At 39.5% G+C, this 27,565-nt stretch overlaps 1 protein-coding gene across 1 annotated transcript; it reads right to left on the reverse strand.

Moving 5' to 3' along the window:
• On the reverse strand, nt 1-27,215 carry LOC145784505 (uncharacterized). The gene is made up of 23 exons (XM_082596333.1): nt 26,954-27,215; nt 25,352-25,507; nt 25,095-25,245; nt 23,369-23,499; nt 22,864-22,947; nt 21,915-22,019; nt 18,260-19,724; nt 14,345-14,486; nt 12,234-12,390; nt 11,480-11,575; nt 11,097-11,148; nt 8,415-9,681; nt 5,752-5,841; nt 5,462-5,686; nt 4,122-4,245; nt 3,391-3,453; nt 3,037-3,150; nt 2,532-2,708; nt 2,067-2,234; nt 1,755-1,829; nt 1,018-1,060; nt 603-709; nt 1-246 (listed from the first exon to the last, which is right to left on the reverse strand). Exons 1-23 carry the CDS (start codon nt 27,155-27,157, stop codon nt 106-108), a joined length of 5,337 nt encoding a protein of 1,778 aa, XP_082452459.1. The 5' UTR covers nt 27,158-27,215; the 3' UTR covers nt 1-105.
• Nucleotides 27,216-27,565: the final 350 nt, after the last annotated feature.

The following is a 27,565-nucleotide window of genomic DNA, read 5'->3' on the forward strand; positions in this document are numbered from 1 at the left end:
CAAAGTGTCACTTCTCTTTATTTGCACAAAGTACAACACAGACCACGCGACAAAGCAGCGTAACTTGCTTCAACATAACATTTTGTAATGCAATAAGCACAGAGATTAAATAAACTTGGTCTTATTGAGCGCCTGGGTGGCGTGGCTATCGTCCATCATGCGTGACCAGTCTGTCTGTCCGACAACAAACCCAACATCTCGCATTCGCTGTTGGTTCTCCCGCTCGTGAATGTCTGCCCACCTAACCTGTCAATCAACAAAACGTAATGATAGCTTCATAGCATGGACTTTGATAACTTATAATGCGAACAACAGATCAACAACCAAGGACATGTGTTTTGTAACAGCGTTTAATACTTTATCATTCATTCATCTCCAACATGAAAAATATCGATACGAAGCGGTCGTCAGGGACGGAGTGCCCATGCAGCAATTACAATCAAGATATCTCAAACTGGCTTCATGATGCATCGCTTTAAAAGTGTAGAGACTTTCTGAACACCTGCATCGTGCATGCGAGGCTTTGTAAGCCATGACCGACTCTATGCAAACTTGAAAGTAAATCCTGGTTTGAAAAGCAAACTTGGTTAGTGAGGATTTACCCTTTTCTTTCCAGGAGCGGATTCCCGTTTAACGTAGTCATCAGTAACGCTCAGGAAGTCGTCCATGCTTTTCGCAGTCCGCTTCTTGCTTATGCCATCCAGCTTATCTGCGCGGATCAGGCCATCAGAAAGTGCAACGGTGCATGATGTAGACGACAAGGCGATAGCACTTACCAGTTTGTAGACCTACCTTGCTAAGGGAGTCAGACCTCAATTTCGTTACAACACATACAAAAGAAATTCCTACCATGACAGTAACTTTGCAAAACAAGTGATGAAAAAGTTAAACTTATCCAATAGTTAAACAATTCTTATTCAATCTATTTCACGAATTAAAGATCATAGAAAACCTCCTGCAACCACTTGGTGCATTGCTTCAGGCACAGCCAATGCAGCAAGCCGTTTGCATACTTACCCAGTTGAGCAACTTCATTCTCCCACTTGCTCCTCGCTACTTCCTGTCACGTGACCAACATGTTAGTCTGAAACGCTCAGCAAGTGATTAGCAAACTTTGCTAGCAACAGCGAGAACATGCAGACAACATATCACCTAGCAACAAGGTCTCTTCACAGCGCCAACTATCATACGGTCAAAACGATAGGCAGTCGGAATGTAATCATATCCGTTGTCAACTAACGCGTGAAAGCGCTATCTAGCGAAAAGTACAGATACACAACAGATACCATCAAAAGATCTCAATCCAATGAACCTAACCCTGAGTGAAGCAGAGCCGCATGCTCTGTCAAATTGTTAACAAGATTGACCAACCATAACGCAGTAGCCACTAGATGATACGAAGCAACTTTGATCTAAATTGTTAAGAACTGAAGGTAATTTGAAACATTTGTGTTTGTTTGTTTCATCGAGAAAATGTTTGTTTCATTTTTCAAAAATCTTGAACACAAAAAAAAACATTGATAGCGTTGAAGCGACAGCGTAATCATATAACTGTCAAGCCTACCAACTGTGACCTGACAACCTGGCTTGGCCGCGGATAAAAAAGGTACCGGGTCCAAGTGCTGCGCCATAACTGTAATTTTTCCCTAAAAGTTTCTCTTGAAATTGTCTAAAAATATGGTCTCGCACGCCGCGTGATTCACACAAGAAAGCAGGAAAAGTTCAAAGTATATGAACAAACTGGCTACACTCACGGGCTCTTGAGGCAGGGTTTCCACTTCCACTTTATTGGATTCATCCTCACTGTCCGTGATGTCACCCATTTCCACCTACAAGCCAATGACGTTAGCATATGCGACGTGGTGTCTGACAATAGATGCGGGTAGAGCAAAGCCAAATAAAAAGAAGCTTGGTTGTCAAGTGAAAAGTTCCGTCAGCTTTACCATTGTGCTGCAGCTATCAACAGCCGAGACATCGCGCGCAATGCCACATTTCAGATATTGAAATGCAGAGGATGCAGGAAGCTGATTCAAGGTGGATTCAGAATATGAGAGAAGAGTAGTCACCTCCTGTATGGCTCCATCTTGTATGATCATGCGCAGGTCGAGCTTGTTCATGTAAGATGGCGTCTCCTCCCATGATTGCCTCAGCTTCTGGATCTCCTCAAGAGTTCGATTGTGCGTGTTGCGTCGCGCACACACGTGGTCATCAGCGTTGATGGCAGCCACGTATACCTGGATGCATCGGCAATATCACATGAATGGTCTAGTTTACATTGAATTAGCGTCCATAAACGTTAAATCGATGTAAAAAGACGGATTTTGCTGACTGAAGTTCCATGAAACAATGTCAACCACATGTAGACTCAAGGAACTCTCACAAGGAAGGAAGACTCAAGGAAGAACAAGGAAGACTCATGTAGCCATGCTGTCGGACCAGCCGCTCATGTGGCGAAGACACATAAATGACATCACGTCAAACAGAATGAAGATCTTCACATAGTGTCGTCATCAATGACGTGATCTACAAACCTCGAATCCGGCAGTCTTGGCGGCGTCATAGCACTCCTTGAAGTGATTAAGTTTGTCGTTGATGGCATCCATGATGACGAAGGTGAAGTATCCATCTTCCAGTGTCCTCTTGAAGGAACGGATCAGGTTGCCGCGGTAGGAGGATTCCATCTCTTCCTCATACTCGTACTCTAAGACCTGATACAAAATTTAATTGCAACAAACTAAAGATCACAGACCACCACATGACGCAATTACCCCTCCCCCGGGGGACAGTGGGGACCAGGTTGGGTTACGAGAATCGCCTTTTCGTTGGGTACAGAAGAGAGTTGTTGAGAATGAGAGCAACACATCAGGGTGATGTACCAGTCGGGTAGGGGCGAACAATGCAGGTGTAAGTTTTTGTGTTTTTCATTTATAAAGTGAAAACTTGCCCGAAAAGATTAAAACCAAATATGAGCCACACGCTGGTGAAGCCGGCCACATCAGTGACAGGTACCATGCTGTTGTATTGCAATAACGTCACCTTCTTTTTTGTTTTCTTTCCTGCATCATCAGTGGTGACTTTCTCCACCTCTGTCATGAAGTAATCATCTAATCCGAGGACTCTAGGTGACACTCCGAAAGAACTTTCTTTGTCCTATACACCAAAAACATGGATGAACAAATATTCTTACAATTGTGCCACACAAAAGGTATTTTAGCTGCATGTCAAACATTCTCATCCTTAATCTTACAAGTTGTTGGTTTGAAATCTTGTTTTAACAGAACATTTAACAATGCATTTTTATGACGAAGAAAAGTATCCTGAAGTATCAAGAGAAACACCAGATGATGGGAGATCACACAAAGTTTTAACAGTTTGACATCCAGACCTCACCCGTATCATCTTAGCGACATGCGTCTTCCCGCATCCCGGTAATCCACGCATGATCACCGCAATCTACCAACAATAGACAACCAATAATTAACCATGCGGCTCCAACGAAGTGAGATGGTAACATGGTATTTGTGACCACACAAAGTGAGAAGCATGGTATCAACTCATATCAGCTTTTAATACGTCACTATGCATTAGTTATAAGTGAGGGTGAAAATATAAAAATATTCAAAAGCTTAATCTTGACAATTTTAGAAACTTGTTTTGAACCACTGATTAAAAATTTTGCTTCAATTCAAAAGATTTTGCGTTCAAATTATGTTGTTGGTAGTCCATATAAGCTCTGTACAATGTACATATGTGAGCAATACAATATCAAAAATAAAGCTTTGTGCATCTCCATTACGATTCTAGTGGCAGGGCGTGCCATGGGAACCTCTCGTATTTCAACAACTGCAGAATCAACCATTCTTATCTATGCCTGTCCTACTGGCGTGAGTCAAAAATAACGTAAAAACCAATGTAGAAACAGCAGTAAATAAAAGCTGAAGAAAAATCTTCATTGCATAATGTTAAACAAACCAGTGCATAGTTCAAACATGAGAAGTCGTCTCAAATCTTTGCATAACATTGAAACAAGAAGATATGGAAGGGTTCATTCAATTCCTCTTATGCGACAAGGATCACCCGGGCTTGTACAAAACAGAAGGTTTATGAAAACAACACAAGACCTTAGGCGGCCGCTTCAACCTTCCAGGCATGTTGATAATGTCATCCACATTGGCCTGGAGCGGAGTGGCTGGTTTTGACTTTTCTTGATTCACGTCAGCGAACGTCAGAGGCCTTCCGGTTGGTCTGCATGCATAGAAGCGACACACGCATTATGATAAGACGTGGCATCGGCTTAACTATGTGCTCTTACAGTCCACACACCTATGAGGTGTCAGTAATGGCCTTAATCATGGTAGGACTCGAGAGCATTTTAAAATATAACATAGAAATCATTCAAAAGTACAAAGAAAAAAAGCCAAATAAACAACGAAATATTGCACAGGAATTTTACAGCATACTGTCAAAATACACACACTAAATGTTTCACTTTTTTAAATGATTTTGTTTGTTGTTTTTTTTGTGGAGGTTTCGTGGTGATGCTGCAGACATAGACTGTGCATTGTGCAACAGAAATGCCTAGTCAGTCGTGTTTTAAACCCTTTAGACTGTGTTTAACTACCTTTATCCGCTCATGACGCGCTGGTACATCGTTTGTTGTAGCTGGTACTATCAATTACACAAAAAAAAGAAAAATACAAAAATGAAACAAGCCATAGGCTTCAGTAGTATACACGAACCAGTAAGATTTAACGTTAGCAAACGATGACTGTTGATATCTTTGTGCCATGGCAGCCATCAAGGCTAAGTAACAGCATGCATAGTCCTATTGTAATGAAGACAGTAGTTCGATTTGCGATAGCAGTCAGGCGTCATCAGGGGGGAGGGGGCAACAATAGAGTTTGACGACGACTATTCGCATCTTCCAATAAAGGAAAAAACATATTTCCGTACTAATACATCAAACGTAACAATGTAACGACGAAACACCAAGTGATGTCATGCGTGTCATTTCGTGATTCATTTACAACGCAATTGTCTGTTAAGACTCGTTTGGTGTTCTTATTCGAGCATATACAGAATATGATCAATTGTTATGTATGGTCTGTTAAAATCAGCTCTTTTCATCATTGAAATAGCCTACAATTGTTGGTTTAACACTGCAGAATTTCGGTTGACATCCTCACAAGCAAAACTTTCCCATTAGTTCACCAAATGCATTCTATATTCAACGAAACTACGTCATATATTTTCTCAACCAAGGCAATAAAACGCTGAAACTTCCCAACTGAACTCTTTGTATCTTTACAACTAAAATTTTAGTATTGTCGAAACTTTATTAAAGGGGTTTTCTTAAATGAAACAATGATCACAAAAGCTTTAGTTTCACTACTGTCATAAGACCTTTTGAACTTAATTCATAAAATATTCTTGCGTTGCAAATTTCATACTAAAGACTCACTTAATTTCTATGCCGGGCAGAGGCGGTGGCGATGCGTTACCCCGCTGTCTGATGGGGGATTTCCGGTCTCCGCTGGGCGGTTGATTCCGGGGTGATTCGCGTCGTCGTGGAGGCGAGTCACGTACTCTTGATAGGGGGCCACGAGGAGGGGAAGCGTGGCCGGCGTGGCTTCGATTAGCTAGATCACGTCCAAACTCGTCTTTACCTCGCATGGTCGGTGGCGACCTATCGAAAATGACGTCATTACAACGCGCCATGCAAAGTGGAAGCAGAGGGTGTGAGGTTCTCACCTGGACCTCTTCAGCTTGCGCGGTGGTGAGCGATGCTTCGGTGATTCTCTTCCACGTGGTCGTCGCTCTATGTATCCGCGTGGTGGAGCCCTGTCACATACAATCTCACAACTTCATTGAAGTGGAAGGAACTTTTCAAAATAGCCAACTTCGGTATGCCATGATTATCAAGGCCTTTCAACCAAGTTGGGAAAGTCGTGTTATTGCGAATGGAAGCGTCAAATCACTAAATTAGCTGTTAGTTGCATAGTTGCAAAATGACGGTTTAAAACAAACGTGCAAGAAATATTCAGAAATGTTGAATACAAACAAATACTATAAAATGTTGTTTGCTTTCAAAAATTCCATCTGCTACAACGACTACAAGAATTTACAATAACGAGAAAATAGTTTATTGCTCGAAGTACTTTCGTCTGACTCTCTTCTGAAGCTTGTCGTCAAAATAATACAGAGGGAAAGTGTGGTGAGGGTCTAAATCAGTGGTTCTTAACCTATAGGTAATTACCCACATGTGGGTAATTTCAGGATAGCAGGTGGGTAATCAGCTGAACCAGAATATTTAGAATTATAGATGTAACAAACAATGTCACAGTTGTAAGTGGTAAAGTTGCTTTATCACTTAAACTTTTTTTTGATGTTTTGAGTCCGTTCAAAACAACCAAACAAGCACAGTGATATTTTATGATTTTTAGAATTGTTTCGTCATAGTGATTTATTTTTCGCATAATTTTTGTTGCCGGTTTTATGTATTTCATTTTTATGACATAATAGTAAGATGTTTCTTGTATAATCAGTTCATTTACAGTTGTTTTATGAGCAAGCTTGATGGCTGCGTTGCTGTTAGCAGTTGTTTGAAGTAGTTTATACAGAGTATATAGTGTACATTTAGAGTTAGTGTTGAGACGAGCGAGCTATATTCTTTTGAAGATGAAAGCTTGGAAAAATTCTGGGGAATGATGGGGAAAGCATATCCAAAAGTTGTGCAAAACCGTTGACTATGTTCCCTTCCACTTATCTCTGTGAATCAGCATTTTCAAGTGTTGTTGCTTTGAAGTCAAATTTCGAAACAAGCTGTTAGATCTGAAATCAAATTTGCTTTGTGCAGTATCCAAAATCGCACCCAATATTGCATCGATTGTACACAAAAACAGCGCAAATGTCTCACTGAAACTATTGATGCCGTTCTTTACATTAAATGTTGTTTTTGCTGAATAACGCTGTTTTATATTTTTAATATGGTAAAATAGATAAAATTAGATTTTGGGTAATGGGACTTTGATCTGGACAGAAATGGGTAATAAGGGAAAAAAGGTTAAGAACCCCTGGTCTAAATATATATATCGGGCAATTGGCCTGTATCCACTACTAATTGTCTATGACGTCACAAAACGGAAAACTTCCAAGCTGTCGGCATCAAGGCGGAAACAATGCATGGCGTCGGCATCAACGGAATGTTACGGAAACAATGCATGGCGGGTCGTGGGTGTAAACAAAAGTAGCCTGGACTGATCCCTGTGAAGCACCACTTTTAAAGCGTATCCGTCTGCTTCACCGCGAGTTACAGGTGGTAAGGATGAAGCTGAAATTTACTTTCATTGGTATCCTAGTTGGTTCCTTCTATCTATATACCACAGTTAGGTCCACTTCATTCTGACAAGCACTTAAAGATAGAAGATAGCCAAGTGGAAAGTATTTCGAGCAATGAATCACCTTCTCCAAATACAATACAAGCTACAAGTAAATTGGCAAAGTATTTTATTTGTGGGAAATGTCATAAATATAGTTTCGGGAGAGAGTTTGCTGTCTTGTACCAAAGACAGGCAAGACACAACAATACAACAGGGTTGAGCATTATAACAATATATTTTACATATTCACAAATAGTTTTAACAGTCGAACGTTTTCGGCTAACTTTAGCCCTTATCAGGAATCTGAAAATCTATATAAAAATGCAATAAATTTCAACTTCTTGAAGGTAGCTAGCTAACTAGCTGACTATAAGCATCAAGAAATACGCAGCAATTAAAAGCAATAGTGAGGAAAATATAGACAGACAGAAAAACAAATTACAGTAGGCAAAAGAATGGTACGTGATCCTGAGTAAGGGCTTTAAGTTAAGCCGAAACGTTCGATTGCCATAAGTATTTGTAAATATGTAAACTATATAGTTATAATGCTCAACCCTGTTGTATTGTTGTCTTGCCTGTCTTTGGTAATATCATAAATGTCCTGCAATACTCCAAGGTAGAAAGATATAGATACTAAGAAAGAAAGAGTAAACTAGCAATCCTGTGAAGAACGGAAAGGTTAAATAGTAAAAGCAGTGTGTGTACGTAGCCAATAGTAAAAACGAGGAGGGAGCAATAAGTGAAGAACTGATGGATAAGCCAGAGATGAGGAAGACTATATCAACTTGCAACTTGGGCAAATGGAATTTGATGGTGTGAGCAACTGAGCATATGCTAAAGGAGGATATTTTCTCTGAAAGGCATTGGATTGGAAGGTGGATGGGAAGACATGGAACAGACAAGGTCGAATTGAAGGAGGAACATGTAATGAAGACAATCCCTGCAAGGAAAGAATAGGCCACCTCCACTAGTGGGGACAAAACGGAATTTGGTTGATGATGGTAGTTAATAAAAAATCGTACTAAGAATACTCACACACGAGGTGGGGACCGAGAATTCCGACGTTCTGGGGATTGTCCCATACGTCGCGGTGGGGACTGACCCATACGTCGAGGTGGGGACATGCCCATACGTCGCGGTGGGGACTGACCCATACGTCGAGGTGGAGACTGACCCATATGTCGAGGCAGGGTCTGTACCATATGTCGTGGGGGTGACTGACCCATACGTCTTGATGGGGACTGACCCCTACGTCGTGGGGGTGACTGTCCCATGCGTCGTTGGGGTGACTGACCCATGCGTCGCGGTGGGGACTGACCCATACGTCGTGGTGGTGACTGACCCATATGTCGTGGGGGTGACTGTCCCATACGTCGTGGGGGTGACTGTCCCATACGTCGTGGTGGTGACTGACCCATATGTCGTGGGGGTGACTGTCCCATACGTCGTGGGGGTGACTGTCCCATATGGCGTGGTGGTGATCGACCCATACGGCGTGGCGGCGACCGACCCATACGGCGTGGAGGAGACTGATCCATCCGGCGTGGAGGAGACTGACCCATCCGGCGTGGAGGAGACTGACCCATATGCCGGAGAGGTGATCGTGACATGCGCCTTCTTTCAAGGTCTCCAAGATGTCGTGGAGTAAAATCCCGACCAGACGAAAAGTCATCAACATATCTGTGAGGAGGAGGGCTTCTCGTTCGTGATGAATGGTAATGTCCTCTTGGCGGACTGCTACCACGGCTACTCATGCGAGGAGACCGCCGATCGTCAGCATGACGGATTGGGCCAGAAGTGGGATCTTCATGATATCGCTGACGAGAAGGAGAAAACTGTCGCAGTGCATCACGTAGCATGTCCTCACGAGAACGTAGATCCCTCTCACGAGCGCGAAGTTCCTCTTCACGCACTCGCAAACGTTCTAAGCTTCTTTCACGTCTTCGCCTCTCCTCATCACCGCCTTCGTGTTGGATCGCTCCTGGACGGAAATCATCCAAAACGTTTCGTCGCTGTTGAACAGAAGCCAAATCGTGGTTGATTGCATTGTGCCGCTTCTCAATGGATTCGCGCTCCAACAATCGTTGGTCGGCATCACGAAGATCACGAAACGGTGACTCATCTCGTGATCGCCCAACAGAATCTTGATTAGGAAATCGATCATCCAAATGCAGCCTGTTCTTATGACTTTCTGGAGGATAACGAAAGTCTTGTCGTGGTGGTTCCCACGAACGATCATCCGTCCACGTCTGCCTGGAATGATCTGCAACAGGCCAAGCAGATTTTGTCTCCGAATCACCATCTGCAATTTAAAGAGCTTGAGATTACGAAACAACCCAGAGCTGTTATTTGCAAACCTAAAATTTAACAATTTGTAAATAGAATCGCTCAGTAAATACCAAATCATTCCAATTTGCTACATCTTTTTTTGAGTGACGAGAATAAAAACTGTTTCAATCTTCAACAGTAACAATTTTTTACAAAAATCTGAGATCTGTAAGATCTAATGATTTTTTACAGTCTTATAAAACGATAAGAAGTGTTACTGAAACATGGAGTAAGATTGCTCATCTTATTCTGAAATTAATTGCTTTCTTCTGGCGACTGCAAGTTAGGCTTCCACAAGATGTTGAACACGATAGAACCGTTATTTGATTAGTTTAAGTGAGAGTACAATGAAGACCAATGAAGACTTTTAAACTTAAATTCCATATAAATTGTTTGGAAAAAACTTTCTATAAATTTCAACAAAAAACTTGTTTAAACCAATACCACCATTCTTAAAACATAGAACGATTACCGGTGCACATAAAGATTATTTTAAGAAAGTTAAACTCACAAACGAAAAGTTATCAAACAGAACAAAAATATAAAATTTTGTTAGTTTTCTCTCGGTTTACAAAAATGTTTCACTTTTAGTAGACCTACTCAAATTGCCACATCTATTTCCCAGAGTTTATCAACGTCGAGTCAATTATTTTTTTCATTTGAGCATTACGTTCTATGGTGCGCCTGTCTCCGCTTAAATGTATAGTTTTATCTCAGTCTTTTCATAAAGTCAGTCATACTGACTGACATAACGACCAAATAGTGCCTGTCATCATTTTCCACATCTTATAGCAGCCTATTATATCCATAGTCAACAGTAAAAGATAAGAAAACTAAAGAATTATTACAGTGATCGAGGCAAAATAAATGTCCACAAACAACATGAAACGATAATAAATAGCAAGTCAGTTCGTCAAAAATCTGTAGTGAAAATTAGCTAACAATTCATAAAATTCAAATTCAATGCCGCACAAACTCATTAACACTTGATTTTAAACAAGTGCTGTTAAACAGGGGTTCTGCGGAACACGCAGTGGGGTTCCGTGAGATTAAATGGTTCCTCGTTTTTAAGGGGAATTGATTTCTTGCTTTAGTATATTGATTCGTCATGCTGAATTTTTACATCACCATGTTGCATTTACACTTCAAGAAGGCCAGTTAGTAGTTAAGCAAAAGGTTAAGTGCAAACAACAGCCGAAAAAACACATTGATAGTTGTTGCGCCACTTGTTCATAGTTATGCTGTTAACAAGAAAGTTATTTTTCTAATACGGTGGTCTTCAGTCCGTGACAAACACGAAAGAAATTCGCACCACCTCCACGCGATGGTAAAAAGATTGAAGAGCGCTGAACACAACAACGGTTGTAAAACTTTGGTTGAGTTGTGTACCTTTGTCTGAGTTTCTTCTTTGAAGATTTTGTGAATCAGTGTCGGATTTGCCCTGAGAAAATACAGAACAACTTGGCACAGCAGCAAGGTTCTCACATCCGTATCATTGTTTGAGGGATAAGTTCGAATTAGAATAGAACGAACGGTTAAGAGTGACGTTGACGTGATATACAACAGGAAAGTTGTTTAATGATTTAAACTTCAAAATGCAAGTACCAATCTGTTGTATAATGTATAGAACTTAGGTTTCTCAGATACACTGTACATAATATTGCTTTCGACATTATAACAATAATAACAAATGCAGATTTTATTAGAGAACCATTGGTGGTTCGTGGATGGATGTGATGAATGATTCGTGACAGAAGAGAATCAAAACTCACAAAGGTTGGGTCCAACTTTTGCGCCTCCCTCAGTAGTTCCTTGTCCTGCATCGCTCGGAGGTAGAGCTCTTGTTCCAGTGCTGGATCCAACTTCAGCTGGAAAACACAAAGTGATGATGCTTCCGGCCAGAGGTTACTGAAGTACATGATTGAAAGCTCAAGCAGCAACAGAAGCATTTCGCTTTTGAAGTTTGTTTCAAATCGAGATCATGATGTGGTGAGTTGATGAATTTCATTCTCTCGCGTTTACAGAACAGAAATATCTTGAATGGCGGACAAATGAAGTTTCTTAATAGTAGCACGACTTCAAATATCTCCGATATTGGTTTACTTGAACTGATTACAACATTTTAGTCTACGTGATAGTAAATTCTGTATTTAAATAGAAATAATATAATAACAATAATAATATCAAGCATATAGTTAATACTTTCTAAAACCTCTACAGCTTGTTTCACCCTAAAAGAGGGGTCTTTAGAAGATCCTTATTATAAATAGAAATTTGAATAGGACATAAATGTAAAATAGAAATATAATAACAATTCTGTTTGAATAAGGAACTTCTGATGATCCCCCTTTAGGGTGCACCAGGCTGTAGAGGCTTAGAAAGTAATAACTATGTTTGATGTAATTTGCTCTGCTTGGCTTTTCGCTTAGCATCGAACACTTTCTGTAGTATTAATAGATAGTTGTAATACTGTATTTCTGGGGCACTTTTGTCTTTCTCAATCACAGTCACACCCAGGACACTTACATACTCCTGCAGCACAAGATCATCTTCCAATGCCCCAACAGCGGCCAGGGAGCTAAGGGAGGTGAGCAGTGGGTCATCATCTCGACGAGGGACACCCCCTTGATCAAGACCAGCAAATGTTTGTCGATGGCCAGCCAGTTGAGCTCTTGTAGCCGACCTGCAATGCAAAGGTGAGATTATACGAAAGAACGACAAAGTATCAAAAGAAAATTCTAGCACTTTTCGAAAGGCATCAACGTTTTAAGAATATCCTCTATCCATACATGCCACTGTGTGCATCCCCGGTGAATATCCTCTATCCATACATGCCACTGTGTGCATCCCCGGTGAATATCCTCTATCCATACATGCCACTGTGTGCATCCCCGGTGAATATCCTCTATCCATACATGCCACTGTGTGCATCCCCGGTGAACATCCTCTATCCATACATGCCACTGTGTGCATCCCCGGTGAACATCCTCTATCCATACATGCCACTGTGTGCATCCCCGGTAAACATCCTCTATCCATACATGCCACTGTGTGCATCCCCGGTGAACATCCTCTATCCATACATGCCACTGTGTGCATCCCCGGTGAACCCATATCAGCAGTCGTCCTATTTGGCTTACGCCATTCTAGCTCATCATGCGCGTATGAAGTCCCACATTCAAAAGACAAAATGCTAATGTTTAAATCCACTAATATGTGGTGTGGCAGACTGACTTGTGCGGACTGTTCTGGGAGGTTTCGCAACAATGAACAAGTTCTCATACAAGTTTTCATTGAAATATTACTTCTACTGATTTCAGTTTTTTAATTGATATACTTTTTGTGTACTGTAAGTTTGCTGCTGCATGCATCTCTTCATCTATTCTATTCAGTTGGTTTCGAATCTCAGTCTCTCTGTAGATTATCTCCCTCCAGAGCTCTTGATTGCTCACAATCTCCTTCAGCTCTTCCATGCCTATCCTGCCGTTATTCATCGCTGTATCGAGCCATTTTATTTTGGAACGACCCTTTCCTCTTCTTCCGCTGACCAAACCAAGCATGACGTCTTGTTTCAGTGATGTGCTTCTCATGATGTGACCAAATAGGAAAGTTTTGTTTGACTATTCCAGCTTCTAGGAATATTTCCAGTTTAATTTGGTCTAAAATATGTTTATTTGTTGATTGACAAAGAATGTGCAACAACCAACTGGTATATAAAACCCACGATCGACTGGACTGACAAGAAAAAAGGACAGCCTTCGCTCAGCAGTGGACAACCACAGGCTGAAAATGATAATGATAATTACAAAACAACTGGGACTGCAGCAGACTTTCAGGACTGTGGAACTATAAGCATCAAAACAAGTACTTTTACTTCAAATGTAAACGAAGCTTTGCACTAACGGAGGGATGAAGATTGAAGATTTCCGTTGAAATTAAGTTTTCAGATATGGATGATTTAGTGATTCAGGTTTATTTCCAGATTTTCAAAAGGTCTGAAAGAACGTACAACAGCAGTGAGTGAAAGGAAAGGTGGTTCCAATACCTGATTCCAAGCATCGGAAAATGAGACGATATAGTTCTCGCCATACTAAGCCTTCGGCACTAACGAGAGTAGGATGGCCATTTCTTTTTTCTCGGCCGCCTTTTCCTCAGCAACTACGCCCATCTAATCTATTACATTCTGGGTAGCCTAAGACGTGTGTCAAACCAGGCCTACAGGCTACAATCCCTACATGGTTGGAAAGAGCACCTTATCTCCTGCGCCATCTCACAGCAGTGAGTAAGTCGGTTTGATTGATGTAAATGACTTTTCTTTAAAAGGACCAAATGTTCAATGCAAGTTTGGAAACTTTCAACTACAACAAACCAGAAAACACATCAAAAATGTTCTTTATGTTTAAAGGAAAATGTCGACTTCTAGTTCTTTTTACTTTATTTTATTATTAAAAGAAGCACAGAAAGAAACGACTTTATCACTAATGAACGCGTAACTGCTGATGATGGCTAAAGTGGAAAGTATGGTGCACAGCACTGAGGACCTATCACAGCTATGACGGACGCCGCAAATACGAATGAGCATGGTCACGTGACTCACAAGGCAACCAATCAATTAAAGTCGACAAAACCAAACTTACTCGGTAGTCTTGGATGACGAAACTGATTGCACAGCAGAGAGAATGTTCTTCAAGTCGACGCTGCTTATCGTGTTCGCTTTCTCTAATACATTATCGTCCAACTGTTTCGTATCAGGTGGATCTGTTTCTACGTTCTCAGCATCTAACACAAAATATGACATTTGAAAAGGCTAATCCAGTCATCATGGCTACCACAGTTTACTTTACAACGGAGGGCATATCATACAGGCCCCACGTTGAACTATGAGAAGCTACTGGCTCAAACACAATTATGTAATTGGCGATTGCAGAAGCTGTAGGAAAGTGGAATTAAAACAAAACGCTGACGATGGATACAGAATCTGTGCACTGATTTAATACTAAATTGTTTGTACATCCTGCAGTTAAGTGATAGCCTACTCAATGCGTTCGCTAGGTGTAATACGGGATACAATACTCCGCAGGGCACGTCTTTCGTGTGCAGACAGTTAGGTGCCTAAATAAGTACGCGCACTACGCCGTCAGGCTATTTAGGTGCAGCGCACAATGGCGCCCGGTCATGATTGTAGGTGCTATTTCCTGTAAAATGTATATCATTAGATGCTTGATGGTAATACTGCAGACAGTGGCGTACGCAAGATTTTCTCATTGGGGGGCCAATCGAAATGCTTTTTGAATCAAAAGCAAAGTAAAATATGCCTATTTGCTATTTATATACTAGTCATTAGTCACTATTGTCATTTTTAAGTGTTTTATTATTTGCATTGTTTAATTGTGCATTTTCCGTATTTTATTAATTGCTTAAAGAAATCTTGATCCTTACACCTTGTGTATTCAGACAAAAGAGCTTGCTAAGTGGGTTCTTGGTTGTACTTGCATAATGCATAGTCGGCCACTGCACAGTGCACACTCATACTTTGTAACACAGCGAGGAGAACTGTCGCATAAGCATTTCTGATAAACGATTATGAGTGTAATTAGACACACCAAATAGCATCTAAATATCCTGACACCACAGTGAGCGCACGTATTTGGCAGGCACCTAACTACCTGCATCTAAAAGACGTAGACCCCGATACTCTACCCATGCAAAAGTGAAACACATAACAAAAGTTTCACAGCTTTACAATAACTATAGTATACAAGGTTTCATTAGTTGGTCGCACTCAACCAATTCACTTATGCAGGGTTCCCACACATTTTTTATAAACAAATTCCCTACTTTTTCAATACTAAATTCTAAAAATTCCCTACTTTTTCAATACTAAATTAAAAAAATTTCCAACCTGATTTTGATCTAAATTGCGCATTAACACTTAACAGTGCTTAATCAATGAAAATTTCTGTGCTGTATTATTTCCAAACACGATCATGCACAGGTTTAAAAATGTATATCCGGACTCTATTACATTCGAATCAGTATGAAAAATAATAATAATGTACAGTAGAAGATTCCTGTTTGAAGAAATTAACTCTTTTTTTTCAAAAGACCCGAACTGAAATCAGTTTGGATAAACTGTCACATTTATACTAAAATTGCAATTCAAAGCTTCATTCTATCGGACATGGCAACCTGCCATAAGCCAAACCAAAACAATTAAAAATCACACTACTGACAAAATGAAGTAAGTGAAAAGAACACTGAACACTATCTTTGTGATTCTGAACACTGAATCACAAAGACATTGTACAGTACAAAAGATTTATGAATGATATTGTCTTTGTTGTTGTGTCATAATAGTAGGTTTTAGTAATGAAAGGCCACCGTGATTGAGGACTGATGTATTGTGGTCTTGGTCGCAGACATTGCCGCATTAACGATGTCTCTTACCGCTATTATCACCTAGTCCTAGCCAACCTGACATCATTGTTTTATGCGGCCGCTAATCGACTTCAACGATCATGGAATGTTACGTAATAAGAACGGTTATATACGCAAAAATAAAAAATATCGATTGCTTAAATGAGCTCTTTTGTTTCATGAACTTTGCGTACTGCTCAACAAGTGTATAAAGTTTAGAATTGACAAGAAAATCACGGCAAATAAACGTGTTTAAAACTTTTACTTCAGCCGACGCTGTTTCACACTCAGTAATCTAGGTCGGCAATAATTTTGCCGCAGAAAAAATGCGTTAATTTTGAAGGCTGCCGAGCTGGAAATAGCTTGTCCCATGTATAACTCGAACCTGGCTTTTTGAGGTGAAAACCACTTGCGAAAATCTCGAACTACACTCGAGTATATACGGTAACAAGTAACATTTTGAATGTAGGCTACAGAACAAACATCGCCTGAGGCTAAATTTTCATGTCAAGTTCAATATTTCTGCTTCTGGAGTGCCCCACAATTAAAGAAGTCACTCCATGGTTACGCTACGCCACTGTCTGTACAGTATAACTCCTGTTGCAAGTAGGCTAACCACAGTTCACCTAAACTGCTTAGTGCATGGAGAATGACAGGTATTTAAAGCGCAGATAAACAAGAAAAAAAAAACAGTTTCCGAACTTCATTGAAAAGCTGCAATGTGCCACAACGTTGTTCTTTGTACTACCGCTTTGAACTTGAAGAAGGATTACGAGTATGAACAAAAGAATAACTTTTAAACCTCATTTTGAATTGAAAAGACATGACGTATAGTAATGTCTTCCATCCTTAGTTATCATATATTTTTTCATTACGTAATGTCTTGTAGGAATAAATTGAAAATCAGTATGATCACTCAAAATGAAAGCAATGGGACTACGAATCCTCACTAAACCAATCAATCAATGGTCTTGTTGCACCTAAGATGACAACCTTATATTTTACTGATCTCTGAAGCTGATGTAAACCTAAGTCATGTCGACTTATGCTTAATATGCCCCCCTTATCGAAATTTGCTCTTTGTAATACCGCTTTGCAGGTGGATTACGACTATGAACAAAAGAATAAATTTTAAACTTCAATTTGTATTGAAAATACATGACATAATGTCTTCCAACCTTATCACACATTTTTTCATTACGTAAGGTCTTATAAGAATGAATTGAAAACGAGTCTATTCACTAAAAATGAGAGCAACGGGACCACGAATCCTCACTGAACCAATCAGTAAAAGGTCTTGTTGTGCCTACTGATCTCTGGAGCTTACATAAACCTGAAAAAATATGGACTTATTCTTGATATGAAATTCGGCTACATATTATATTACATATCGATTAATGGATATTTTGTTTCACTGAACTTCAAAGTCAAAATGTATTTGTTTACCACAACCAAACCACTTGTGATGATCGAATTTGTTAATTCCTTATTCGATAAAATGTTTAGATGATGTCACGTCATTACGCCGATTTGAGATACGGTATTTCATTCATGATGTCGTATGGATGAAAAACTTTTAAAAGTTTTATACTCTGCTGAGAGTAAAAAAGAAACACAAATGATAAATAATGGAGAAATTGAGTCTCCTTTACAACTTAAGAATTATCGAACAACGCAAAACTGCTGAAACAAAACGTTTTGGTTGAGTGAAAGAATCACTGCAAGCAACCAATGCCAAAATGCGCGCGCAAGAAGTCATGGGAGTGTGAGATATCAAAAATTTAACTGGTTGTTATTTTTCTACATCAATGTGACGTTAGTTACTACTTTAAAAAATCTATATTTTTGCTTCTGTAGAAAATCCGCAGCAAACGCCTTTTTTACATGTTTAGAATCGGCCAAATTTTTCCGAGACCGATACTCAAACAATGGCTGATATCACCGATACCGTTACATCGGATTTTTTATCTACAATTTAGTCATCAATGTTTTCCATACTTTTTCAATACCACGAGTGAGGTTTCACAAAATTCCCGACCTTTTCCCGGTCTGGAAAACGGGTTTTCAAATTCCCTACTTTTTCCCTACTTTCCCGACTGCGTGGGAACCCTGCTTATGTTGCTATGTCCACTCACCTTTCGAGGGAGCACTGGATCCGGTGATCGCTTTCAGCTGCTCCTGTAGTTTTTTGAAATTGTCACCTTGAAATAAAGGATTCTTCTCCACCAATTGTTGTGCTGTTTGCATGTCTACATCCTTTGGTACTGCACCATAGTCTCTGGTGTGGGGCGGCTGATGTACCCCTTCTCGATGGAAACTGTTCTCTGCTACTCGCTCTCTAGACCAATCTGATTGTTGATGATATCCTGGATCAAAACTTGATGGATGTCTTCCCACACCAGAAGGGAATCTTGGCTGCATGGCTTTATCTATGGGTTTGTACTGATCATACCTTTCATAGCGACTGTTTCTCGCTCGTGTGTCGTTGTCGTCGATGACAACACAATTGCCCCCAAAATCATTCATCTCCGTACCACGTGTATGCATTGTTCTTTCATTTCTATGCGGAAATTTGTCACTAGGTGCAGAAAACGATTTGTCAGTTTGACTTCGCTCCAGATATGTATCGATGGCTTCACCATCCACATAAACCTCAGAGTCTTCAGTTTGATCAGTTCCTTCTTCGATGCCTTGCTCATTGTAAATTTTTGGTCTGATCATGCTTTGTTGGTGTTGATGCGATTGCGATGATTGTGGACGAATTATTGGACCCCCATGAGAACGATAGTCCGTGTCCAAATTTTGGTCATCACCAGAATGCTCATACGAAGTTGGATTAGTTGGTCGAGGAAATCTATGTCGCTGCTGCTGCCGAGGAGTGACAGGAAAACGAGGTCTTTGCTGCCGAGGACCCGGGAATCGTTGATGTCGCATGAATCTCTGTTCCCCCAATCGTGGCCTTACCTGGCGCACCGGGGGACGCAAGGGAGGTCTGAAATTGTCCTTTCTCCCTTCAACATTGCTATTACCTTCAAACCTATCCCACTGCTGTTGGGAGTGGGTGGTGGGTGACTCAAACGGTTGCCGTGCTTGATATTCTGGTCGCCGTGTCGCCTGTGGTGCATCGCCTGATGCGAGAGTTTGTTGGCCAAGACCTGGTTTCTGCTGCTGCCAAGAGGTAGAGTATGGCGGCTGGTGGCCATCACCTTGCTGATGTTGCTTAAAATTTGAGGATAAATCCTTTTGGAAATTAATTTTACTTTCTTGGCTCGGAGCGGTAATGCTTTCACTTGGTCGATTGCCATATTGGCTCTGGGACGAGTTCACATTAATTGGATTAGAAATATTGTTGTTGAACTGTTGACTGAATGGCGGATTTTGCTGATTGTTGTATTGATTTTGCGATTGAAAGCTGGATTGATTGGGGGTTTCTTGGGGAGGCCACTTGTAAGGCTGAAACTCTTGCTGATACATCTGTTGTGGTGTGTCGGAAGGAGTGGCAAGAGATTGCTCTATCTTCTTTATGTTGGTGGTCAATCGCGTCATGTTCACCTCATTCTGCTTCTTCTGGCCCAACATCTGCTCCTGCCACGTCATCCACTACAAAAGCGATCAACTCGTCAGCAATCGGCAAGAACTTGTCAATACAATTAATTATATAGAATGTAAGCAAACAATTATTAATTTTCGGTAACATTACTTTTTGCAAATGTGCTATAAATGCTACCAATAGACTGAAGACAGTATAGTTTTCGAAACATATGCTGAATAATTGAATATGATAGTTAGTATGATAGTTGAATATGATATGATAGTTGAATAATAGTTCAGTATCTACATCTTGGGCTCTCTATTTTTTTATTAGATTAACCAAGCGTTCCGATTATTTTGCTCCTATGTTTCAATATATATTTGTTTTCTTAAATACGGTAATAATGTGTTGGCGAAATAAAAAAAATTGATTGTCTTGTACGGTTCTTGAAGTATTTTCGGTTGGACTCTTTTCCACTAGGTGGAGATTTGCGGTGCGAACTTTCATTTTTGTTGTTTTTAAAAGTTCTGTAACTGCAGTGCTTTATAGAAAAAGCTATCGAAGTGTTAATTCTGTATTTCCTACCAATCCCTTTCTACCATTGAGAACAAAATCAGTTACACCTGAAGTGAAAAAAAATGCATAAATTTCAATTAAGCGTATTCTGAAGTTTCAAAAAGAAAACGCTTATTTTATTCCTGGCAATAATTGTTTTGTGCGTACTTAAACTATAAAAGTAAAGCTCGGTTATATTTTACGGAGCATGTCTTTTAGGTGCAGACAGTTAGGTGCCAGCCAAATAGGCGCACACACTGTGGCGTCAGGATGTTTAGGTGCGGTGCACTGTGGCGCCCAGTCATTTTGGTGCTATTCCCAGTAAAGTTTATTTTATTTGGTGCTAGATGGTAACACAGCTGGAGATGGTGCTAAATTACTAAACAGACTTGCAATTTTAACATAGGCTACGTTGGCCTACCTAAATTCTTAATTTCTTATTATCTTGGACAGCTTCACTGCTGTTTATTTATTTGTCTCAATTGGCCAATTATAATTATCATTGATGAGTTTAGGGGTGGCTGCTTGACTTGAAGACCTTAAATGGTCACTTAGCAGCATTCCGCTGCTGTGATGCTATTATAATTTTCTTTCTTTTTAAATTTTGATCTTTTCAACAGTTTTACTGTACATTGTATTTTGATTGATCGTACATCTTTTTCGTAGCAGCCATTAACATCTAAACAACATACTGAAGACAGTGGCAAATTTTTCTCAAGGGGGGAATTCAAAATGCTTTTCGAATCAAAAACAAATTTTAAAAAACGCGCATTTGCTAACTATAACAATCAGCAAGTTATTTTGTATAATATTAGCGTACCATACCCTGCTGGCATTGACGATATTTTATTAGTTCACAACAGCTAGGTTACTTCTTTGGATAGATTCTGTATTTAAAACTAAGTGGGTTCTTAGCTGTATTTACACAGCCAGGTACTGGACGGTGCACACTCATAATCTCATATGTATCAAACTGAACTTCACTTTGTAACACAGCGAAGAGAACATAATCAAGATTTCTGATAAATGATTATGAGTGTAATTTGACACAACAAATAGCATCTAAATGACTGAGTGCCACAGTGCGCTGCGCCTAAATATCCTGATGCCACAGGGCGGGCACCTATTTGGCAGGCACCTAACTGTTTTCACATAACAGATGTGGACCTTATTTTTGCATCTAAAATTTAAAAAGTGAGATCACAGGTTAGATATAAAAATTTATCAGGTTCAACCTACTTTTTTCCATGAAAAGCTTTTTTTATATATTTTGAAAGAGGGTTTGAATTTTCGACCTGGAAATACTTCCTGTCAATCTACGACGTAGATTGACAGGAAGAGATTGACGATTGACGACGTAGATTCTACGTCGAGTTTTTGCAAAGATAAGTAAGTTTTCCTTAACTAGTTCATGAGTAAAGAAGTGGTTGGGTGGTAAAAGTCCACACAATGACTATATCTCAAGAACTGTACAGTACAAGATATATTTGATCTCAACATGTATTGTACATATCCTAAAATGAATAGAAAGGCCAGCAAACGGTCGGTAATATCTCACAAGGATTACAAGAACTTTAAGTAGCAAGTCAATCTAAACTCCCACAAGAACGTGAGGCAACCTACAAGGGAATATATCCACGTTATGCTCTGCAATTAGAAGAACCCAAGGAAGACGTTGAATAATGCAGTACATTAACACATACCTGCTTCTCATACTGTTGAAATTGCGTCTTATTTGGGTGATTTTGATGCTTGGCCTTCCATGCATCAAACTGGCTATGCCACTCAGTATATTGCTTCTCAAAAACCTACACACAGTTCACAATACAGTCATTAACGGGGTTAGGTACATTTTCTAGTCAAATATATCACAAGGTCGCTGTAAGAAACAAAAATGCTCATAAGACATTCCTTCAGACCACAGAGTTTAAAGAATCAAACAAAAAATGTTTACACAGGCAGAGTTTGAACTTGTGGCGCAAGGCGTGCTGGAGCAAAAGTTGAAGCTTGGACTGGAAGAAAATTTGTAACTTGAACGTGAATAGACACAACATGAGAAAGTTTGACCAAAGAAAAACACAAGTGTCTTTTAAGATCAAATTTTTCTTCTCCCCCTTTCTCTTGCATAATTTTTTTCCTTTTTATTCCAACTTCAGTATTCCTTTGAACTCACTTTTGCAACCATTATTTCATGTCGGTGCAGTGTGTCATGAACATCAACTAAGATAGTAAGATTTTGAAGTCTGCTTATGCAATTTTTGCAGAATGAAGATAGTTATCGGTCATATTCCATGCCTGGTGTAAAACCTTCAAAATTTAACATATTCCGTAGTACAGTAGCCTATTCCATTCACCACTTTTTTATCAGTGACCTTCAGTTGTAGCTTGCAGCAGGGAAGAGGAGCCCTATCATCTACATTCTACAACGATGGTCTCTTCGTTCAGCAAACACATGCTTTCTAATTTTTTTACAAAAAAGCATTTGCTAAATGCTAGCTTAATTTTAAATTAAATTGCTTCATAAACCCAGGCTACACTATGCTATCATAATATGCAGTAGTTTACTCTAATACTGTTTTCAAGCATGTCTTCTAAAATTTGTTTGAAGTAATTTGTAAATGTGAAGCAAGTGGCATAACAAGCCAATCTCACCGTCTCTTGCTTCTTGAGATTTTCCAATTCTGTCTGGTACCGTCGCAAAGCATCTTGAGGGTCCCCACCACTATTTTCACTCCACTGAAACAATGCGACAGTTCATAATGTTCAGTTATAACTTAGGTTTACAAGATTATATGATATACAACTTACAAAGTTGAGTATATGTTTGATTGCAACGGTATAATTTGGTGTCTAATATAAACTTAAGACTAACAAGATATTACATTTGTTTGCTTGTTTAATGTGACAAAACTTTCTATGCGTTTATATAGTTTTATATATTTTTTCTTTGCATCGTTCACTGCATTACAGAGCAACACATCCAATCCATGGCATGTGATGAAGTATGCAAGGAACTTGGTCTTGCAGCAGTTCATTGGATAAATGAGAGGTCGTAAAACCGATAAGAGATCAAGGCAGACACAAAAAAGTTTCTAAAGTCAAAAATTAAAACAGCACTTTCAAACATAGGAAAGCTATTTTGAAAAAGAGCATTCACCTCGGTGAGAAGGTTGTTGTCAGGAGGTTTTGGTGATTCTTTTGCTGTCGGTGCACTTGTCATCGGCTTTATCTCTTCTGATTTGTTGAACTCTTGGCTTGGGTTCGTGGCAGTGCTTGGGGGTTTGATATCTGTTACAAGCAGAACCAGGTGCAGAAACAAACAAGATAAAATTTGGTAATCAACACATCCAGGAGTTATCCGTAATTAATTTCAACAGCTTCCAAATAATTGATATAGTTTGCTATGTTCAATATGCGACATATGCTGTGACTAAAAATGAAGCTTTTTTTAATGTAGTAAGATAAAAAGGCTAGTTTATTTTTCTCACAGGCTCATTTGTTGGTATAAGTTTAACATCTTAACAGAGTAAATCATATTCTTACAGACACATTTAATAAAAAAAAAACATTAAGACGTAGAATGGTTAAAAATTTAAAATTTGGTGACAAGCAATCAAAACAGATGTATGATATACAATATCTAGAACTTCTTAAGGTTGCTGGTTCTGATAAAGTAACGCTCAACTCATGACAATTAAGCGCTGTTCACACTGTTGTGCCATGTCTCGTGATGTTCTTTGAAACGTTTTCGCTCCAATGGTTTTCAGTACTGCTGTTCACACTGCGCGGCTTGTGACGTGGTCGCTTGAGACGTTCTTTGTACCGTTGAGCGAAAATTGCAACGGAGTGATTTCAGCTCAAGTCACAAGCGAGAAGGCAAGATTTGTAAACAGAGGTTGAAAGGCAAGCAGGACCTTCGTGGGTGCTGTGACATCACAAAAACTGCTTTAAATGAAAATTACTTCCATGAAAGGTTTTGACTTGAGATAAGAGGCAAAATATGTCATTTTATTTAACCTTGAGAAAAATGTGAACACTGTAATATAAACGACGACCTTTTAGAGTACATGTTAATTTAAACAGAAAATGATTGGTAGTGTCTGTTAAGCCAGGACCTTTGAAATTATTTAACCTTCCTTGGAAGTCCAGTGCTTCTCTAGTGTCTGCCCTCCAAGTAGCCTATACAAGCTGCATGACGAGGCTTAGAACAGCAGAGTGGAGAGATGAAATAGGCCTAGGCTTTTACTAATACAGAATCAAGTTAAGTGTAGGGTGACTAACATTTTATGTACATTTACATCGTAGAAGAAAAGCTGCTTTGAAATTTTAAATTCATCAGCAAGGCTTCTACATGTAGGCTAATCATTTAAAATGATATACCGGCACTCCTAAGTTTTGTGACTGGTTATGAATATGAATATAACTGAATATGTTAGCTGCCGAAGTCCATTACTGAAGTTTTGTGTTGAGATATTATTATTAGCCCATGATATACTACAAGAAGAAAAAAAAAGTCAAGCGTGATGGTTTCCACTAGCAGTAGCAACACCCGCTTGTCGGGACCTGGAGCCTTGTCTGGCACATACAATGTAAACCTACTTTCACAATGCTCAAAGCTCTGCTCAATACAAGGCACAGCACAAGCTTGTCAGTGTGAACAAGGCTTTAGCATCCCAAGCAATGTCACAAATGGGAGGGGGAAGGTGGCTACGCAAGTTCAGTAAACATAAATATTTTGAACTTCAAAAAAGAATGTTCTTGACTATTAGATCATTATTCAACACTAACCAATACACCATGGGGAAGGTTGAACTGCTGATGCACGATCTGAATTGCAGCAATTAAATCAATACTTTTTTACAAGTGGTGTACATTGCACTAACCAATGTTTTGCTTATGCTTCAGCTGCATCTTGTGTTGCCAGCATTCAATCTGTTGGCTTGTGCTCATAGCAAGAAACCAGTCGGCCTGGATCAGCCGACTTAGTTCCTCCCTGCTTGGTCCCTGTAGGCTTTCCAACTCTGCACGCCACCACTAAATGTAAAAAATCCAATCAATAATGAATAATGATATTTGCAATGTTATTTCATAAGAACAGTCAACTTAGAATCTTAGATTAATTCTACAAATGTTGCTAAACCTGCTCAGCTGAATCTGGTGGGGGAGGTATGGAAGCATTTTTTACTTCATCACTTGGGGGAGGGGGTGGTACATTTTGTGGCGGTGGTCCTGCAGGAGTAGGGGGTAATGATTGTTTTGGTGGCAAGGCTGGTTGCTGTGGCATCATGGAATTCATCTGTAATAAGTGTCACGATGTCAAACGATTGCAACAGTAATAGAACAAATTCAAACACTAAACTACAGTTTAGGTTGCAAATTTTAATGATGCATTCATTAAAAGCTTTTCAATTCAAAATTTTATATTTTGCTGTTAAACAGGTATACTGTTGTGTTTAGCCTCTTAATAACACCAGTCGTACTGACTGAAGAAATATCAAAAGCTGGTTATTATTCTCTGCACTTTGTGGTACCATACCCTGTAATCACCAGAAGAATGGAAGATTTTTTATAACTAATTGCAAGTGTTAAACAAAAAACAGTCATCATAAGTGGGTTCTCGCTATAGAAAACATAAACCCATGCTCTAAAAGTTACTGGTCTAGTTAGGAACACTTTTATAGGTATAAACCAATTTATGGGCTACTGTAAATATACAAGTTTTGTTTGCAGATTTACTAAATAAATGCCAAGTTTTATTTACTGTCAAGTTGTAACTACTGTACTGGACGGTAGGCGTACATTTTTTAGAGTGCCATAAGAGTCTATCGTAAGTCCATTCTAGCGAGAGTGGAATACAGAGACGGATCATTTTACTGATTTACCTTGCAAAACGGACAACTGGAGTCACTGCAAAATTTAATTGGTGTGGCCCCTGACAAGGGTAACAGGGACCACACCAGACTAAAACTGGATAACTTAAGAACAACCTACCCCCAAAGTGGGGAATACTTTCTCAATAAGGAGTACACAAACACACTTCTAAATCTTCTATGTCATGTGAGCCTTTGTGGCCGAGGGTCAATCTTTTTACCAACCCAAATTCACAAAGTTTCGGATCACACTGGAAAGCTAATAGAGAGCAGCCAGTCTTTGATTTTATTATCCAAGACATGCAGACCTTCCACTCCATTGGGTGGCTTAACGATGATACAAACGTTTGATTAATTGATTATGTGGTCTGCGATCTGTTCAGCACTACATTCACAAGAGGCAATCCGCTGTTGGTGCATTGTAAACTGTAAAGCTCGAAGCCTGTATGAAGACAGCTGAGGTACAGTACACTCATGCCTGTCTCTGTAGTGTCGACGTCAGGAGTGAACGAATGGCATCTCGTGGTACTTGACTTCCATTTATCATCCGACCAGTTAACAGCTGACTGGTGACGGCATATATAAAAGTAATTTTCTAGCATTATTTTAATGCAAGTTTGCGTACCTTATCACACATAAAATTTTGATAAATTAATTATTGTGTACAGTGTACACAAACAAGATGTATAATTCTTCTGACCCGTTACAGAAAAAGTAATTTTTTTAGTTGTTCCAAATTAGGTCAAATAAATACTACTGGCAACAAACATCACATTCCACTTGTCATAACCAACTTAATGATAAATTAACTAGACCTGGTAAAAAAGCTGCTTAAAACTGGAGATTTTGTTTCACACAACTGACAAACTCACCCGATGTTGGTTGAATGAATTTACAGCTGGCTGCTGAAACATTGGCTGCTGCATGAACTGCTGCTGGTATGCAATCTGTGCAGGAGGAACCTGGTATGAAGGATTCATACCAAAGCCCCCCATCATAGGGTTAGGTCCCCGTCCTGCCATTGGATTCATTTGGTTTGCTTGGGGATTCCCCCCACCCTGATTCCATGGCATCATAATTTAAAAAAAAATATTTTAGTGTTACACTGTAACACACTAAATACATATGGTGTTATGCTCCTGATAAAAATAAGATGTAAATAGTTTTCATATAATCAGTTCCGTGGTGTTTTAGTTTGTATCAAATCCATAGTTTTTTCTTGAAAATAGTTAGTTCTTTACTGAGCTGATGTCGCTCAGACAACACATCGAATTGCAAAGATGCTGGATAAAATTATTAGAAAATCACTGTAATGAAATTGCGCTCTTCTGATTCGCGTGTGTAACGTCATTATTATTTTGTTTCGTACGCAGGCATTCTTTCTTTATTGGTACACGCGGTGTTTTGTGTTTTCAACTCGTTGCAGTCTTGAGTTTGTTAGCTGGTGTTAGGTTCCTATGTTTACAGAGTGATGATGTTCTTTT

This window comes from Aplidium turbinatum, chromosome 15 (assembly GCF_918807975.1).
Source record: "Aplidium turbinatum chromosome 15, kaAplTurb1.1, whole genome shotgun sequence".
Classification (NCBI taxonomy): Eukaryota; Metazoa; Chordata; class Ascidiacea; order Aplousobranchia; family Polyclinidae; genus Aplidium; species Aplidium turbinatum.

Excerpts from the sequence above, each read along its gene's own strand:
- LOC145784505 (XM_082596333.1), bottom strand. The coding sequence starts at position 27,157 with ATGATGCCATGGAATCAGGGTGGGGGGAATCCCCAAGCAAACCAAATG. Across the intron at positions 1,830-2,066 it reads AAGATGGAGCCATACAGGAG|GTGGAAATGGGTGACATCAC; the intron begins GTGACTACTCTT and ends ATTGGCTTGTAG. Across the intron at positions 710-1,017 it reads GAATGAAGTTGCTCAACTGG|ATAAGCTGGATGGCATAAGC; the intron begins GTAAGTATGCAA and ends TGATCCGCGCAG.